This window comes from Scomber japonicus, chromosome 14 (genome assembly GCF_027409825.1).
Source record: "Scomber japonicus isolate fScoJap1 chromosome 14, fScoJap1.pri, whole genome shotgun sequence".
Classification (NCBI taxonomy): Eukaryota; Metazoa; Chordata; class Actinopteri; order Scombriformes; family Scombridae; genus Scomber; species Scomber japonicus.
The window spans coordinates 25,595,551-25,612,276 of NC_070591.1; the positions used below are offsets into that span (position 1 = coordinate 25,595,551).

A 16,726-nucleotide genomic window follows, 5' to 3' on the forward strand; every position below is an offset into this window, starting at 1 on the left:
GATCCTCGGGCCTCCACAGCACAAGTGGCTTCCTTTGTATCTTATCTTATCCGAGGGAGTCACACAACTTGTATTTAGCCGGAACTAAAGACACGGTCCCATGTGAAGATTGCACCTAGTGATAGGCTTATCTTCCCCCACTCACAGCTATAGGATCAGAAGACAAACAACAATGGTCCACAACTCTTCAGAGAACATTAGCCCCCTGATAAATTCTGAAAAAAGTGAATTGTTTTTAGCAGCGTAACAATGAGCATCTCAACTTCGGAAGATTTTCCGGTTGCTTTATGTTTCCCATAGTTAAGTTAATAATCCATGACATTTGCAAATAGATATCTGCTATTTTTCTGCTGTAGACTGATATTACAATGATGATGCAGCCTACATCCAGTTTGTGATGTTTGTACCATCATCTGTGGATCTGGAAGCCTTTTTTCCAAGAAAAACCTTGTTCCATGCAGGAAATTATGCCTTTCAAGTTTTCTGCAGACAGCTGCTGCAGTTTGAGTGTAAAAACCAGAAGACATGTATATTGTATGCATTGTACACAAATTCAAATACCCTCGATGTTCAATAATATCCATGTTGACGTCATTGTAAAATTACACAATGTAATCCAGGATCTCGCATATTACCTCTTTGAATTCACAGATGATTTCCTAAAAGACTAGAGCTTTTATAACACACCCAGACCATCTTTAACAATTTCTTTCTGTTTGCAGAGTGTTTGCTGTGAAGCCCCAACAACAGAAAGCATGTCTGACAAGGAAGAAATGGCTACAGATGGGAATCTGAATGTTACACTGACACTGAGGCTGCTAATGCATGGAAAGGTAATGGGCAGATGTGTTTGTTTGTTTGTATTGGAAAAGTTAGTAATAGCCTAATGGTTTGGTAATAGTATGTCATTGCTGTTAAAATGTTTACATCCTGGTCTGAGTGTGAAATGTTGCTGTGAAGAGGAAATCCACTTCCTAAAGCTTTGTTTTCTTTCCATTCACAGGAAGTTGGCAGCATAATTGGAAAGGTAGGATTTATATTACAATCCATCAGCATTCATTGATTCACACTGCAGTCTTTCTGATTGTCTTATTTTCTCCGCCTTATAAAAATTAATCAGGCCAACTGTTTTATATTTTTCTGCATGATTCCAGAAAGGAGAAACAGTAAAGAAAATGAGGGAGGAGGTAAGCATCAGCTGGGACAACCATCCTATGAAAACATGTATAATTTAATGAATGTTGGCAGATCCAATTAGAAACAAATCAAAGCCAGAATAAACGTGAATATGTGTTTTCCAGAGTGGTGCTCGTATCAACATATCAGAGGGATCATCTCCTGAGAGAATAGTTACCATCACAGGACCCACTGAGGGCATCTTCAGAGCTTTCTCCATGATTGCAGAGAAGTTTGAGGAGGTGCAGAAACACAAATGACACCCCCCCCCCCCCCCCCCTCCTTAACATGGCCTGAATAAAATCCTGCTGCTTAGCATAAAGATTTAAGGAAGTTTTTTAAAAAGATTTTGACTGAAATCTGAAGGACTGCACCAAACACTTGTCAAATAAAGCTAACGTTCTTACAGTTTGTACCGAAATAAACAACATTTTCTTGAATTCTCCCTCAGGATATTACGGCAGCAATGACAAACAGCAACGTGACAAGCAAGCCACCTGTGACACTTCGCCTGGTTTTCCCAGGGAGCCAGTGTGGCTCACTGATTGGCAAAGGTGGCTCAAAGATCAAAGAGATCAGAGAGGTAGGAATCCTTTTTTTTACTGATATTTTCTATCAGAAAGTTGTTTTTATGCACTCAAATGGGGTGGGAAAACCTCCTCCCCGGTGCTCTGACACCTTATGTATCAGACACTTGAGTCAAACTCTTGCTTTTCTCTGCCTTAAAGTTTGTGAGATTTTGTTTTGTTTCTGCTCATATGAATCCACTGATTATGCCTGTAAAGATCAGCGGAAGCTGAATGCTCATTCTGAATGGACAATATTTGCGCACGCCTCTTCAAATATTGGAGCAAACACTGCTATTTGGCTTGCAGCTGCTCCCTGCATGTCAAAATGTGTAATTTGCGCGGTGCTTGAAACAACATTTCAATTTGGCTGATGGTGTGCTCTTTTCAGCAATAAATAGCCTTTGTTTCTCATTTGTCTGGCGATGTTAAGACCACAGGCGCCCAGGTTCAGGTGGCAGGAGACATGCTGCCGGACTCTACAGAGAGGGCTGTCACGATCTCCGGCACTCCACAGGCCATCACTCAGTGTGTAAGACACATCTGCTCTGTCATGCTGGAGGTAAGCACTGTCAGACAGCAGATGATCTTCACATTCAACAGCTCTATTTAGGCGTCAAGTATGTCACATTTGTTTAGGATGTGTAAGAAGGTATTCAGTAGCACATTCAGGAGATTTTCAGTGTCAGTGACATATTAGTCCTGCAAGGCTAAAGCTTTGTATTCAGGTGGTAGTGGCTCACATTGCTCATGAGATGTGCAGCAATAATGGCAGTATTTGCTACAATGTTAAATTTATTCTCACTTGTCCTGATAAAGATTTCTACCAGTGGTTCCTAGTCGTTTTAGTCTGATGTGACCTCACAGCCGGTCAAGTACCCTTTCAACAACACCACGTTCACCATGTTCCTATAACTGCTACTTAACACTATAAGAGGATAGTGGTAAAATATTTTTCATACAATGGAATTGTCAATGTTTACGTTGCTCTAGTCAAGGTTATATTTGAGTAGCAGAGCTGGACCTTTCAATCATTTATTCATTATTATTTCACCTATTAAACCATTACTTTTAGAGAATTACACCTTTTCATTTAATTTCTAAAAAGCTACCTTTTAAAAAAGTGGTATCTATTACATAACTATTTTAACTGTTTTTCTATCACTTTCAGCTAATTATTTCACTTGTTCAATAATTACCTCAAGGCTTTCAAGCTAATTATTTCAACTGTTTGCCTGTTACTTTTAGCTAACTATTTCACTTGTTTATTATTTACTTAAAGCTAACTATTTCAAAGCTGTTTTCTGTTGCTTCTAGCTAACTATTTCAACTGTTTGCCTGTTACTTTTAGCTAACCATCTCACTTGTTTAATAATTACTTAAAGCTAACTATTTCAAAGCTGTTTTCTGTTGCTTCTAGCTAACTATTTCAACTGTTTGCCCATTATTTTTTGCTAATTATTTAACTTGTTAATTAATTACTGTTATCTAACTATTTCAACTCTTTGTCCATTGCTTTTATCTTAATATTTAAACAGTTAATCCATCACTTTTAGCTAATTATTTCACTTGTTTAATAATTACTTAAAGCTTGCTATTTCATCTGTTTGCCCATTACTATTAGCTAATTATTTAACTTGTTTATTAACTATTTCAGCTGTTAATCCGTCACTTTTAGCTAAAGTGGGTATTTCAGCTTCTCTGCTTGCTTGGTAACTTGTATTCACTCTCAACTGCAACGCATGGTGTTTTAGCTGACTCAGTTTGAAGGGCAGGTTACTGGTTATTATAAATGAATTAAAGATCCAGCAACCACTTATACCCAATGGAAATGGTAGAAGTTGCCCCTGCACTACAAGTACCCCTGATCGGGGGAGTTACTGAATTATGAAAACCTTTAAATTCTGTTAAAAAAAAGTGTAAAATTTGTAGTATACCAATGTCTGTCTTTGGTCCAAGGTTTCATGTAATTTTCACGACTCATGAAGGAGGTATAAAAAAAGATTCAGCATGTGATATAAAGGGGATGTAAAATGCAGCAGTGCCTCACTTGTGGCAGTGTGTAATTTCTTTCTTCCTTTTTACTTTGCATGACTGTGTCTCTAGTCTCCTCCAAAGGGAGCAACTATTCCCTATCGTCCCAAGGCCATACCTGCAGGAGCCCATGCAGTATTAGCACAACAGCACTCTGCACAAGTAAGTAGCCATGGGGGGGTTATCTGGCTGTAATTTTAACTACTTTACAATAACAACTGAATAGACTCCCTGTTTTTTGGGATGTGAGACACCCACTGATCATTAAGCATATTTTCACCACTAGAGGGACACATCAGTGTAACTATAAAGCAATAATCTCTTCATATTGTAATGCTGTAAGCAGTAAAATGAGGTAATCATCATATTACAAAGTATAGAGCCAAGCTTTAATGTGTTAGGGATACGAATGACTGCCTTTTATTATAATAATTCCCAGCAGTGTAAAACCTGAAAGATGTCGTGACTAAAAGCTCATGTTTTCCATGAGCCGGCTAGCCGCTGTCCTGAATTTGGCACAGTCTGCTCTGACCTATCAGACATCTGTTTATGTTATTGAATTTCTGGCCATGGTCAAAGAGGGGGAAAAACAGCAGATGACATTTAGATGAAATTCCATCAAATCTATACACATTAGAGATATGGAAAAGAGGAAGGGAATGGATTTTTCAGAAATGCACTACTGCACGAGTTTACTCTTCGCACACGGTGACACATTCACATTTCAAGTGACATGTTAGGACGTCTCTACTCACTGCAATCATATAACGACTATGCTTCTCTTTCTCCTCCCAGGCCTTTGCAATTCCAGGGCAGTATGCTTTTGCGCATCAAGATGTAAGTGTATTCATTTGAGTGGCTGTCACTTGCTCTAATGACCTACTCCTGCCCGTTCCTTCCAAGCCACCACTACGCCCTCTGTGTACCCTACTCTGCAAAGATGAAACTTCAGTAACCCTGATCTGTTGACATTACTAACACTAACACACAGTAGTGGCATGCATTGATTGAAATGAAAGCCAAGATCTTAAAAGTAGTCTTTTCATGATCAATTCTAGCTTTGTAGACAGAGATGTGACTGTATTTTGAGATGACTGCCATGAGAAGCCAGCATGCTTTCTGAAGGAAATGAATCTCTTCACACTGACACCATCTGTGATGTTTGTGAACTTCAGATTGGCTCTGTATTGTAGCTGTCAGCTCCTCTGAAATAATCCAGTTTGATTGGTTAGCTCTAACTTCCTTCCTACCCTGCAGTTGACCAAGCTTCACCAGTTGGCTATGCAGCATATTCCCCTCCCTTCCCTTGGGCAGAGCAACCCTACCTTCCCTGGTACGTACCCACGGCTCCCCGGGGAAGTCCATCTATCCCTCTGTCTTCACTCCTCTTCAAATCACACCATCAAAACACCCCTGTCACTTCAGAGAGGATCAGGGATGTCTCCAATCTCTCAGAGTTCATAGACTCTCTCAGGTTTTGTAGATGGTGGCTTCACAGTGATATACATAGAACAAGTAACAACCTGTTGTGTTTTGCATTAATATTTACATGTAGTACCAGAAAAAAGATGAAATGTTGAATGAACAGTGAAATTTGAAGGCTAAGCCACCAAACTAGTTTATTATCAACCAGCTAGGCACTTAAATATTTATAATCCAAAAGAGTATGCAACAGATTCAAGCAGCCAGGATGAAATACAAAAGAAAAAACAGCAACATTCTCTGAGAGGGAAATGTGAAAAATGACAGGAATATTTACAGTTTAGTAAATATTTAACCATTTCTCACTATTTCTCACATCCTTCCAAATTTCAATTCCATTTTGCCCTATTTTCCGGCTCTGAAAAAAAAATCCTAATCTCTTGACCCCATCCTCCACCTACAACATTTCTCCTTCAAATCTAACATTGTCTTGGCCAGACCATCCTTGACCTCAACCACCCCACGCACTCATATACTCTGTCACAACTAACTGAGGATAAAACATTACAACATTATGACTACACAGGCAGGACTGATGTGATAAAACATACTCTTTTTTTTTTAGTAATGTTAAAATGAAAAAGTTGCTTTTTCTGATTGTAGCAATGTTGAATATGTGCTAAATATGTATATGTGTGAAACTAGTGAGAATTTCTTGCCATATACCATTTTCATGCTCCTGATTTAGCAGTGTAACAGTGATAAACTAGTCAAAGTAGGGCAAGTTGTCATGCCATGAAAGTGGAAGCCATTAGTGCCATACTGTTGTTAGAGTTCCTTGTCCTACTTTGCAGGATTGGATGCATCTGCCCCCACAAGTTCACAAGAGCTGGCAATACCTAATGATGTAAGTGTCACATTGTTTGTGTTCTCCTAGCACTAAAACTCTCACTGATAATCCTCACGCTGCTTACTTTGTTAACACTGTCGAAGAGGACAGCTTTAATAAGGAATGTCTGGACACCGGTGTTTCACCTTCTCTGTCGCAGAGAGTAAATTAGCCACTGTCTTTTTTGGCTTATGCAAATAACTGTATAAATTCACAGGCTGCATCATTGCGGTGGTATTAAGATATGCTTGTGGTAGAGAGAATATTTGCTTTTTTGCTGGGAGTGAGATGTGAAGTTGGGTACAGTTACAGGATACAGCTATGTGGCTCTTTCCAATGTTAACAAAAATCCCCTATCAGCACCTCTAAGGCTCCATAAGTGCCATACTATATCTTGGTTTTTCAATCTGAACAAAAGCCAAAGTATAAAAATTAAAGGGTTGTGGTTTTGTGAGGTGTTATATGCCAGACTATTTCTTGGGTAGGAGATATTGTGGCACATAACTCCTTGTAAATCACCAACTAAATCAGTGAAATATTGGTTTTACACTGCAGCTTTTGTACAGATTAAGGAAGTGATATATAATGTGAGTCTTAGAGGGCTGATAGGTGGATTTTCAGCAAGAAAGCAAATAAGCACATCTCTCAAACTGTCATTGTAGCAAAGCCAGTTCTTCTAATGAACATATTTGCAATATTATGACATACTGTTTTATGTTATCTTTTATTTACAGTTTGGTTTATTAGTAGTATGGGCACATTGCATCTTTTGAATGTTATCAGTTGTAACAAAAACAGTGAACAGCTGGAAATGTGTTTCTCTTCAGATGAAAACCACCAGCACGCTGTGATGCTGTTATCACCGTGGCTGTTGCTCCCATATGCTGTTCTGCAATCTAATTCCTGAGAAAGCCTGGAAACATGAGCTGTTTTTGTTATTTACATGTTTCCACTCTCTCCTCTTCTAGTTTATTGGCTGCATAATTGGAAGACAAGGCAGCAAGATCAATGAGATTCGCCAGGTCTCTGGAGCTCACATCAAAATTGCCAGTGCTACTGATGGCTCAGCTATGCGCCAAGTCACGATCACGGGCTCTCCGGCCAGCATCAGCGTGGCCCAGTACCTCATCAACGCCAGGTAAGACATTACACAGGGCGACCACGTCCAGCAGTGCTTCACACCACAGCGTGATGATAAGACAGTCAAACACCGTACTATTGTATGAGGGCAGAGTTATTGTGTTCAGGGTGAGGCTGGATTTGTTCCAACTCACTGCTCCATTCTCTTGACTGCATTAAAATCCTTATTGTCTCTGCTTTTTAACACATTCCTACTTTGATTCTTATGTTTCTCCTCTCTCTCACCTCCCCTCTCTTTTGTCTCACCCCCATCTCTCCCCGCCCTCTTTCATTTTCCAATGTCTTCTCTTAACCCCTCACCATCTCAACCCCCCACACCCTCCCTCTCCACCTCCTCTGAACATCACAACCTGCAGCTTAGAGATGGCTAAATACACCATGCAGGCCGCTTCCTCTGTGAACCCAGTTGACCTCAACATGAACTTCTCTCAGTCTGCTCCCAATGCCTCCACTGCTGCTACCTCTATGGCCGTCCTGGCGGCCACCACCCAAGCCCCCACCATTAACGTCCACTCTCCCTCCACCTTACAAACCATCCAAAACCCGCACTACGCCCTCCCCGTTTCCAGCCTGCTTGGCATGAAAACTCTCCCTGTTCTGACTGTTCACCCAGCAGCCGCTTCCGGCCTAACACACGGTTTATCCCCTTACACCGCAAAAATACCGGCCCCCGGCATCAAAAAATCTGAGCGGCAGAAGTTTGCTCCCTATTGATGTCTGCTTTTTAAGTATAGTCAGTGTGGCTGACTGGTAAGGCATTATTAAATGATGGCGAAGTATTAATATTTGACATTTAGGCCTAAAAAGAGCTTACGCCAGTGTGTGTAAGTTTTGCCGGTGTAGCACTTGTTTTCCATAAATCAGGAGACTATTAGAGACAGACTTAAAGGACTGTAGTATCAAAATATGTCCTTAATTAAAACAGGCAGCATGGAACATATTAACTCAGTATTATCTTACAGACTTGCATAGCAATTAATGTTGGTAACTCAGGCTTGTAAAAGTATCCAAGAAGACGGTATTTTTTCATTTCATGTGGCAGAGCTTTATATGAACATTTACTCCAGGATACGTATTTTCCATGATGCAAATATTGACTTAGTTTTCTATCTGTGTAAGTAGTTTACAATCACTTTTTTGTTAGAGAATGCAAACTAGTGTCATGAGACTTGGTGCTCTGTTGGCAGCAGGCTGTTAAAATGTTTGTCTTATACAATAGAAGTAAGTGTGTTAGTTTTTTTTTTCTTATTTCAAAAAGGATTGCTCCACTCTTCTGTCATGTTTCCTCCTTTCCTTCACTAGGCTCTCATCAGTGCTAACAGGCTTGGGTGTTCTGTAGTAGCATTGCACTGTTGCAGCTCTGATGGGATTATCCTAAAGCCACATTGGATTCTAGCGGATTTCACTCTACACAGTAATCCTGTAGAGCGGGACTGGTCTAACTAACTCATTTATTGTTCCTGTGCGCTAACTTGTTTCTTGTTTATTTCCCCCCAAACCCATAAGAGTGGAAATGCTTCAACTTTTCAGCGTCTGAAATGGACGCAGAGCAATTATTGTAATAAATGTTTTATTCATTTGTTCCTGGTGTGGGTCCAACCCCACAAACAATGCAGATTTGTAATATTTTGTTGATTAAATGACTTTGAAATAAATGGGACTTTTTATGAATACAGATTGGTTGTTTTGTTATAATTTGGTTGGTATAGAAAATCTTTTACATCTCTGCAGATTACCCTGACCCTTAAAATACAAAAACACTGACTCTGAGGATTTATGTGTTGTTTACTCTTAAGTAGATGTAAGCTTTTTTGTATATTAATCAGGTTCGTACATTTCCATTCAGCTGGAATTACAGTTATTAGCTCACAAGGCATTGAACTTTTGTGTTTGAGATATAAAGACTCAAAGAAAAATCCCTAGTCTTTCAAATATGTGTGTGTTTGTGTGTGCATATCCAAAACAATAGCATTCAGTTATTATTCATACATAAGATATAATTTAATATATGTCCACTGCTCAGACTTTATTGATGTGTTATTGATGAACTCAAAATGTCAATAGGTAAAATGTTTTCATATGTTTTGTTTGTTTAAAACCAAAGACAAGACACGTGAGACTCAGCAAACTGACTATTTTCTCTATTTTAGTATATTTCTCCAAAGAGGAAATGTTCCTCCATAACCTGCAGACATACAACCACATAGACAACAACAGAGATCAGTATCAGAAACCATTAACATTTTGCAGCATGCCGACAAAAAGGGCAGGTTTCCTAAGCCAACCCCGCATAAACTAGTCAGAGTTATTATTGATGCAGTTTGTTGACAACAAAAAAGCTGCAAAGCCCCTGCCCAAACTTTTCACCTGCACTTTCCTGCAGAAAACAGAAGCAAACTTGGACTAACCTCGCAGTAAATATTCAACACATGCTGTGGCAAAATTCTCACGGGTCCTGAAAAAGAACAACTTAACCTCCAGTTGCCCGCTCAAGCATGCTGCTAATGGGCTCGTAGGGTACAGTGGAGCCAGTCCTTGTGCTCTGTGTCCCCACTGCACCATCCCTCTCTCCCCCCTGCCCCCCTGCCCCTCTGTGAATCTGACGTCCCCCATTTTTTAGTATTAAAAACTAGGAGGTGGCCACTTCTGCTCAAGCCTGATCCGTGGAGTATCGGTAGAGAGCCATGTGGGCCATTTCCACAGCACGGCTTGAAATGCTGAAGTGGAGATAATCAATAGTTAATGGGGGCAGAAATGTAATGACAGTGAAGGATGACATTTCAACCTCGGGGAAGGTGTAGCAGCAGAGAACAGTGCTGCATGTATGCTGATGTGTGCCCAGGGCAGTTATGAGTTCACAGCCAGCCTCTAATGCTATATTAATGATTTCCTTTTTCAACCTGACACAAGCAAGAGTGACGGGCATATTTTTGAGCTCGCTGCCATATCATGCAGTTTTGAAAAAGCAATTTAGAGGTAAATAAGTAAATAAATGATTTTTTTTTAAGGTGCATAAACACTGTACATTTTGTGCTAAATTGGTAGGCAGGGCTGTCAATCAATTCCAGGTGAAAAATCACTGCAGTATTGTAGAAGTATTCTTCTGGGGACAGACGAGCATGTTTGTAGTGTTTAATTGTATTTTTCAATTTGTTTCCTCCTGTGGTCTCCTGCTGGACTAGTGAGCAGTAGTCCCACACTATTTCTATAGGTCAGTTTTCTCATCATAAGGCTTAATACATAAATATATTTTCAATATACACATTCAATTAGAACATTTTAATGTGCTTTTATAACACTCCAACAGTCAATAATGATTTAACTTGTTGTGGTTTGTGGTTTTGCAAATCTCCCGTATGATCTTCTTATCGTGTTTTTGTGATGACGAAGACTTTTGAAGACCTTGCATTGTGCTCTTTTGATCTATTGCCATCTTTTTTTGTAGTATTTATAGTCTTGTGTTTCTTTGATAGGAGTGAAGCTTTTCATCAGTAGTTGTCTGTGTTTTTTGATATGTGCATGCAAGGCACAGGGCAAGGGGGTTGGGGTGGGGAGTGGGGGGGGGGGGGGGGGTATTGGCTTGGTGGGTTAGCAGCCTGAGGTGAGTTTATATTCTACTGTGCTGTTGGTGGAAGAAGTATTCAGACCCTTCTGTCAAAGTAATTTACACCACTGCAAGTAAAAAAATCGTTTTAAGCTGTACATAAAAGTAACAAAATATTATCAGCAAAATGCACCAAAAGCATAGTGTATATATATATATATATATACACACATATATATATGTATGTGTGTGTGTGTGTGTGTGTGTGTGTGTGTGTCAAAGATATGCAGGCAAAATAGTCAGAGTTATAATATAACATTAGATTATTATTGTGCATTTACGTGATGTAGCTGCAAGGTGAGAAGGAGCTCATGACTGTTTTCCTACTAATGAGTGGTTTAATTTCCTATAACAGTGAATCATATTTCATTGTAGATCTGTAAAGAAGGCTCTAATCAACTGCCAGATAAATTGTACGTTATTAATGTAGAGGAGTAGAATTATGAAGTGGCCAAATATTGAAAATGTAAACAAAAAGTGCCTCAGAAGTGTACTCAATAAACGCATAAACGAGTACTTAGTTACTTTCTATTCCCCAATCTAAAATGACTTTCTACCCCCCTTTTTCAACACCTGGTGTATTCTATAGGCTTCAAATGACATATCCTCCTTCTTCCTCATTGAGAAATACAGAATCTGTTCATTTCCAAGGTTGAACTGCTGACTGATGTCTCTTACATCACTATAAAGTCCAGTGAGCTGGAGAGTTAAGGTTTCCACATCATACTGGTATAAGTTATAACTGCGTTGGGACTCGATTGGCTCCAAACTTGCCCGTGATTTAAGATTTTGGGGTGAGCACATGAGAGAAACCTTCCACTTTCATCAGAGGAATGTGAAAACAGAGTCTGCACGTACACCTTTCTGCACAGTAGCTCCAACACCCAACTGCAGGTACAAGAAGAGGAACACATTTTTCACTTGTTTTAACAGCACAATGATACCCAAATAAAAAATAAAAAAATGCAATAAATAAATAAAATCTGAAAAACCTCAAACCTCAATGTTCCACAAACCCCATGCAGGTATGGTCCTGTCTGTTTTATTCTTGATGTTAAACCCTGTCTGCTTGCTGGTGAATCATCCATGTTTTACAGCTTTATGTCTTTCTTTCTGTTCTTTTTTTTTCCCAACTCCCTTTTTTCTTGTAGCCTATACTGTGCTTTCTCACTCGGCAACAAATTACCCAGTGACCAACTGTGTCGAGGAAACGACTTCTTAATTCGAGATAATTAACCAAAGTCGTTAATCACAGCAGCTCGCAAACCCTGTGAACCGACCTGTGAAACGCTCCGTTAATTGACTGCCTGTTGTTTTCACAGGACCTCACTCATTTTAAAACTGCGCCGCCTAGCGTCCGTGAACGCCTCAACTTGCACACACACACACCCCACCCCTCCTCATCCCCCTTCTATTTTTTTTATTTAATAATTTATTTTATTTTTTTTGTCACCGTGAGAAATAAAGTGCCAGTATAGAGAGTGAGGGAGGGGTGAGGGAGGGGGGGGGACTTCAGCATCATCACCAGCAGCAGCAGTAGCAGTTCACTTTCTGTGGCGATTAAAGTTGAGCGAGACACGCCGATGACCTGCGAGCGTCCTCCGGAGGAAACTGTGCATTTGACTGGCTTAACGAGCGTCAGTTTCCATTTCTTCACCGCACATCATTTGTTGCTGCCGTCTTGTGCTCCTGCTGTCCGACAGTCCGACAAGGCTTGTGTTTCAACCCCAGCGCGCTGACGGATACGGACACACTTCCCAGGATCACAGGTGAATTTGATGTATGTTCCTGTGTGGAGAGATGTAGCTTTTTTTTTTGTTTGTTTGTTTTGTTTTTCATGCATTTTGAGTTTGATTTGCTTAATTGCTCAAACCTTCACATCAACTTAGTTAAATGAAAATGAACAATCCGGTGTTTTTTATGTTCAAATTTGGTGTTTTGTTGATTTTTACTTTACTCAGGATTACAGTAAAGCCTGCCTGAGAATTATTCTGCATTTATCTCAAAATGCAAATGAGCTTCATGGTAGCGGGGGTTGAAGTGTGGGGGGGTGTGGTGGTGGGGGGGGACTAATGCAGATTGTTGAACCCTGCAGACAAGGCTGTCACACCTGTGGATGCTTCATACAGTAACAGTATCAGTGTAAATCAATCAGCTGTGTTGGTTTTTTGTTGTAAAATAGGACTGATGCTGCTCAAAGACGCATCTGAAAGGGGTTTTCAGTGGCTGCACAAAGACTCAGCCTGCTTACACACTTCAGGATGCAACATCCAGGCAAACATAGCCTGTAACAGCCTCAGAGTATAGACTGTCAAAACCCAAATACAATGTACTCATCATTTTAGAAATGCACAGTGCCCTGTTAAGTGTATTGTATCATGATAGGATCTCTTAGATTTGAGCTTTCCTGGAAATGCAGCTACATGATTTTTACAGTTATGATAACAGAAAGCAGACTTGTTCACATTTTTTAATTTAAATGTCACCACTCTAATCTGCGGGGTTTGACACAGAGGCTGTAGCCATGTCAAAACAGGTTTACTCTCCATCATCTTCATCACATTATCGTCATCTTTCTTTGTTCCTGTTGAGTAACATTAATGGAAATCAAGCTGTTCCACTCTGCTCTTCATATTTGCTGCTCCGCTACTTTTCCTGGCAGGCTCTGTGCGCACGAGCAAATTCTCACCTTATTCCAGTCTACATAATCTTAAGAATATATGACAGTTTTGCAAGGGCCGTTGGTTTTGCATTGCATGTTTAGGCAAACTTTCTTTTGATTTAGGTCACTAGTAAGATTTACAGTCAGAGGATAAAATTCAATTAGACAGCCCCGCAGCAATCTTTACTCACTGGCAGATGGCTTAATACTCTTGGATTCTGCCATAGTGTCCCTTATTGCTCTAATTGGATTTCGTCATTTCACACTGTTTATCTGTATAAAAATGAGTTTTTAACGTGGCATCATTAATTCAATACTTTCCCAGCCCTGTCAGCTCCGAGCCCACTAGCCACCACTGTCTAAACGTCTTACATCTCGTCCCTTGTGATACGCTTTGTCATAAATTGAAGTAGACCTCAAAGTAAATTGTTGCATTCCCCGTGTGCTGCAGACGACATGCTGGGATGTTGGAAGAGTGGAAGTAGGAGAATCTGTTATGTGCAATACAGTAGTGAGGGCATATTGTCTTTCTGAGTTAATGCTAGCCCCGAGGAGATGGTTTTCCTCTCAATGACATCTAGGAGTATGATTCTTCAAGACGATTTTAAATGGGATGTTTGCTTGTTTTTGGAGGTGCAATGTCAGCTGGATGATCAACACCTATAGGGTTTACTCACTCACGCAATATCGGCCTGAAAAAGGTATCAAACAGGATGCTCAGACACTCACTTGCTCCTTATCATGCTGCTATCATTTTCTGCCACCATGAAGTTCTTCAGTTAGATCAAATTTGCAAATTAGCCTATAATCCTTTTAAATACTGCTCACATTTATTAAAAACCCAACAGCAATTAGGAATAAACAAACAGACAAAAACATCCCTGCATGTGTGTGGAAAATTCCTGGAGATGAGAGCGCTGTGCCTTGGTACATTTGGCCCTATTTATAGCAGTATTGTGTGAGGGAAACAGCTATCAACCACCCTGGAAGAAACCTCTCTGAGTGACATCCAAGAAGAAAGCAAGAGGCAGGTCAACCTTTACTCAACTTAACCACCACGCTTTGTGTTATTGAAGCCCTGCCAATTCGATCTACGTGAATGCTAGTATTAGTCAATGTAGAGGGAAAATTTCACTCTGAGCTCAGGTTATTGTCCCAAGACATATTGGCCTTATTCGCTCTGCTGGGTAATGAAAAACAACAATAATTTATGAGTCACAAATCAATGCGATGGTGAGCATCATTGAACCGTGAACTAACAGCCAGGTTGAATCTCTGCTTGATGAATCATTGTTGCTGCACCTCAGTGGTCAAACCGGCTATGTTCAATAGCCTGAGATGTAAGCAGAAGTTTGGCCTCTGACAGAGGAATTTACAGTATATATATCCACAGTGACGATAATGAGTGAACCCGCTCCCCCTGCTAAACACAGTCTAACGCTGAGTTCACTCTCTCTCTTGTGAAAAGCCACTGTAACATTTAAATGTCAGTGGAAAGTGGAAACATCTTCAGCCTTTAAAAGTATTAGCACAGGGACAGACAGCAAATATCATTTGCAATGTTAATAAGAGAGTACCAAAAAGCAACTTTATTATTGTGAAATTAGCAATGTAGAACAGATGGATCATTGTCATTTTCCACAGCTGTTTTCCCAAGATAACATCTAGGCCATTGTCACTGTTTACTGTTTAATATTAAAAGGGCAGCACATATTTTAAAGGTTCTGTTAAGATTAGGATGTGAAAGCTGATGTGATACCTACATTTGAATGCTGGGAATGCTTTTTGTGCCAGTGCTCACTATCTGTAAATTGGACCTAATTTATCCCCCTAAAATTCTAATTATTTGTTTCTCCATTGCAACCCAGACAGATATAAGTTATTTTTGGGATTGCTGCTTTTGGAGGCAGAGGAGGAAGTATACAGTGGTTAAAAAATAGGCATAAAATTTAATTGCAAGGAGAGTTTTTCACACTATGTCCGACTCTGCCTGGCAGTAATCTTATATTTTCTGTTATGTGCCCTTTGTCAACACTGGGTCCATGTCATCATTATGTTTTTCTTTTTTTCTGACTTAATTAAAAGGAGAAAGTATTGAAAGTTATCACCTTCTCTTCTGCCACAAACTGGGCTGGGTCATTGTATTTGACTTTGTCCTGGTGTCATTTTACATGAAACCCACTTTGAGGTCCAGTCTTTGTATGAAAGGTGCCTTAAAAATAAAGTTATTATTCTCATTATTGTTGTTATTATTTGATTGTGACCCAAATAAATAGTGTTTTAAATTACACGTCATACAGTGTTGATGAGCAAATATACATTCATTTTGACTGACAAAAAGTCATTGACAAACAAAGAAATGTGCAGTATTTTACCCTTTACAGTGACATAACTTATGTCTGATGTCTCGTAACTCATTGTTAGCGCTCTTGTTATTGTTATAAAAATCCAATAACAGGAATCCAAACACGCTTGTTTGTGATTTGGGATGGGTACGTGTAAAACACCAATCAAAGACAGAGAGTAGATGAAGATAAATTGGATTTAACAATGTTTTACGGCGGAGGCATTGCGTCATGTTCTGTAGCAAACTTCTGAAACGTGTCATCAGTTCAAAATCAAGTTCGCAAGCAAATCTCATTCAATTTTTATTAGGGAAAGTCATGAGGGATCAAGGTGATGAAAGAATGTTGAGCATGTTTTTTAGGCTGTTAAAGACATCAAGTCCATCAGTAAGCAATTCTAACCTTAGTTCGTTCATTACTCACTGCATGATTGTTTTCTGCAGTGTTATTGAGTCTCAGTTCTAATGGTGTGATATTTCAGGAAAAAGCTGCAATTTTCTCTGCTGTTGGATGTCCTGCTGAGGTCTGCCTGCTGTTTGACCCATCAGGTCCGAGGCTTGAACTGACAAGTTTTACATCCCTGGTCTGAGTGAGGACTGACGGTGGTTGGCTGACTCTATTAGAAAATTTAAAGGGAGCCTGTCCTCCCCAGAACAACAACACGAGTTTGTAACGTCAGCCGTCAAAAATGATTACGTTTGAGTGACAGACGCCATCTAGTGGCCATAGTAATTATCACCCAGAGAATTAACGCAATTCAGATGATGTCTAAGCTGACAAATGGTGGTGTGTTGGATGTAAGGCTACATCCTAATTTGCAAAAAGTAGACTCATGCACTTCCTGTTTCCAACTACAAGTTGGAACACTTTGCTAAAGACCTTGACTAC

The 16,726-nt window shown here is 39.8% G+C and overlaps 1 protein-coding gene across 2 annotated transcripts; it reads left to right on the forward strand.

Annotated features, from left to right (window-relative positions):
* The first annotated feature begins 755 nt into the window (after positions 1 to 755).
* Positions 756 to 8,821, forward strand: zgc:110045 (uncharacterized protein LOC664755 homolog). 2 transcript variants are annotated; one of them, XM_053332528.1, is made up of 12 exons: positions 756 to 833; positions 1,004 to 1,027; positions 1,155 to 1,187; positions 1,302 to 1,418; positions 1,628 to 1,759; positions 2,176 to 2,304; positions 3,849 to 3,938; positions 4,572 to 4,613; positions 5,034 to 5,109; positions 6,053 to 6,105; positions 7,056 to 7,225; positions 7,584 to 8,821. In XM_053332528.1, the coding sequence occupies exons 1-12, from the start codon at positions 756 to 758 to the stop codon at positions 7,939 to 7,941; spliced, it is 1,302 nt and encodes a 433-aa protein (XP_053188503.1). In that variant the 3' UTR covers positions 7,942 to 8,821. The 2 variants fall into 2 exon arrangements, with proteins under 2 accessions (XP_053188503.1, XP_053188502.1); XM_053332527.1 differs by having other exon boundaries at positions 8,530 to 8,821.
* Positions 8,822 to 16,726: the final 7,905 nt, after the last annotated feature.

Coding starts and splice junctions, on each gene's coding strand:
- zgc:110045 (XM_053332528.1), top strand. CDS start 756: ATGTCTGACAAGGAAGAAATGGCTACAGATGGGAATCTGAATGTTACA. Junction 1,188..1,301: donor TAAAGAAAATGAGGGAGGAG/GTAAGCATCAGC, acceptor TGTGTTTTCCAG/AGTGGTGCTCGTATCAACAT. Junction 1,419..1,627: donor TTGCAGAGAAGTTTGAGGAG/GTGCAGAAACAC, acceptor ATTCTCCCTCAG/GATATTACGGCAGCAATGAC.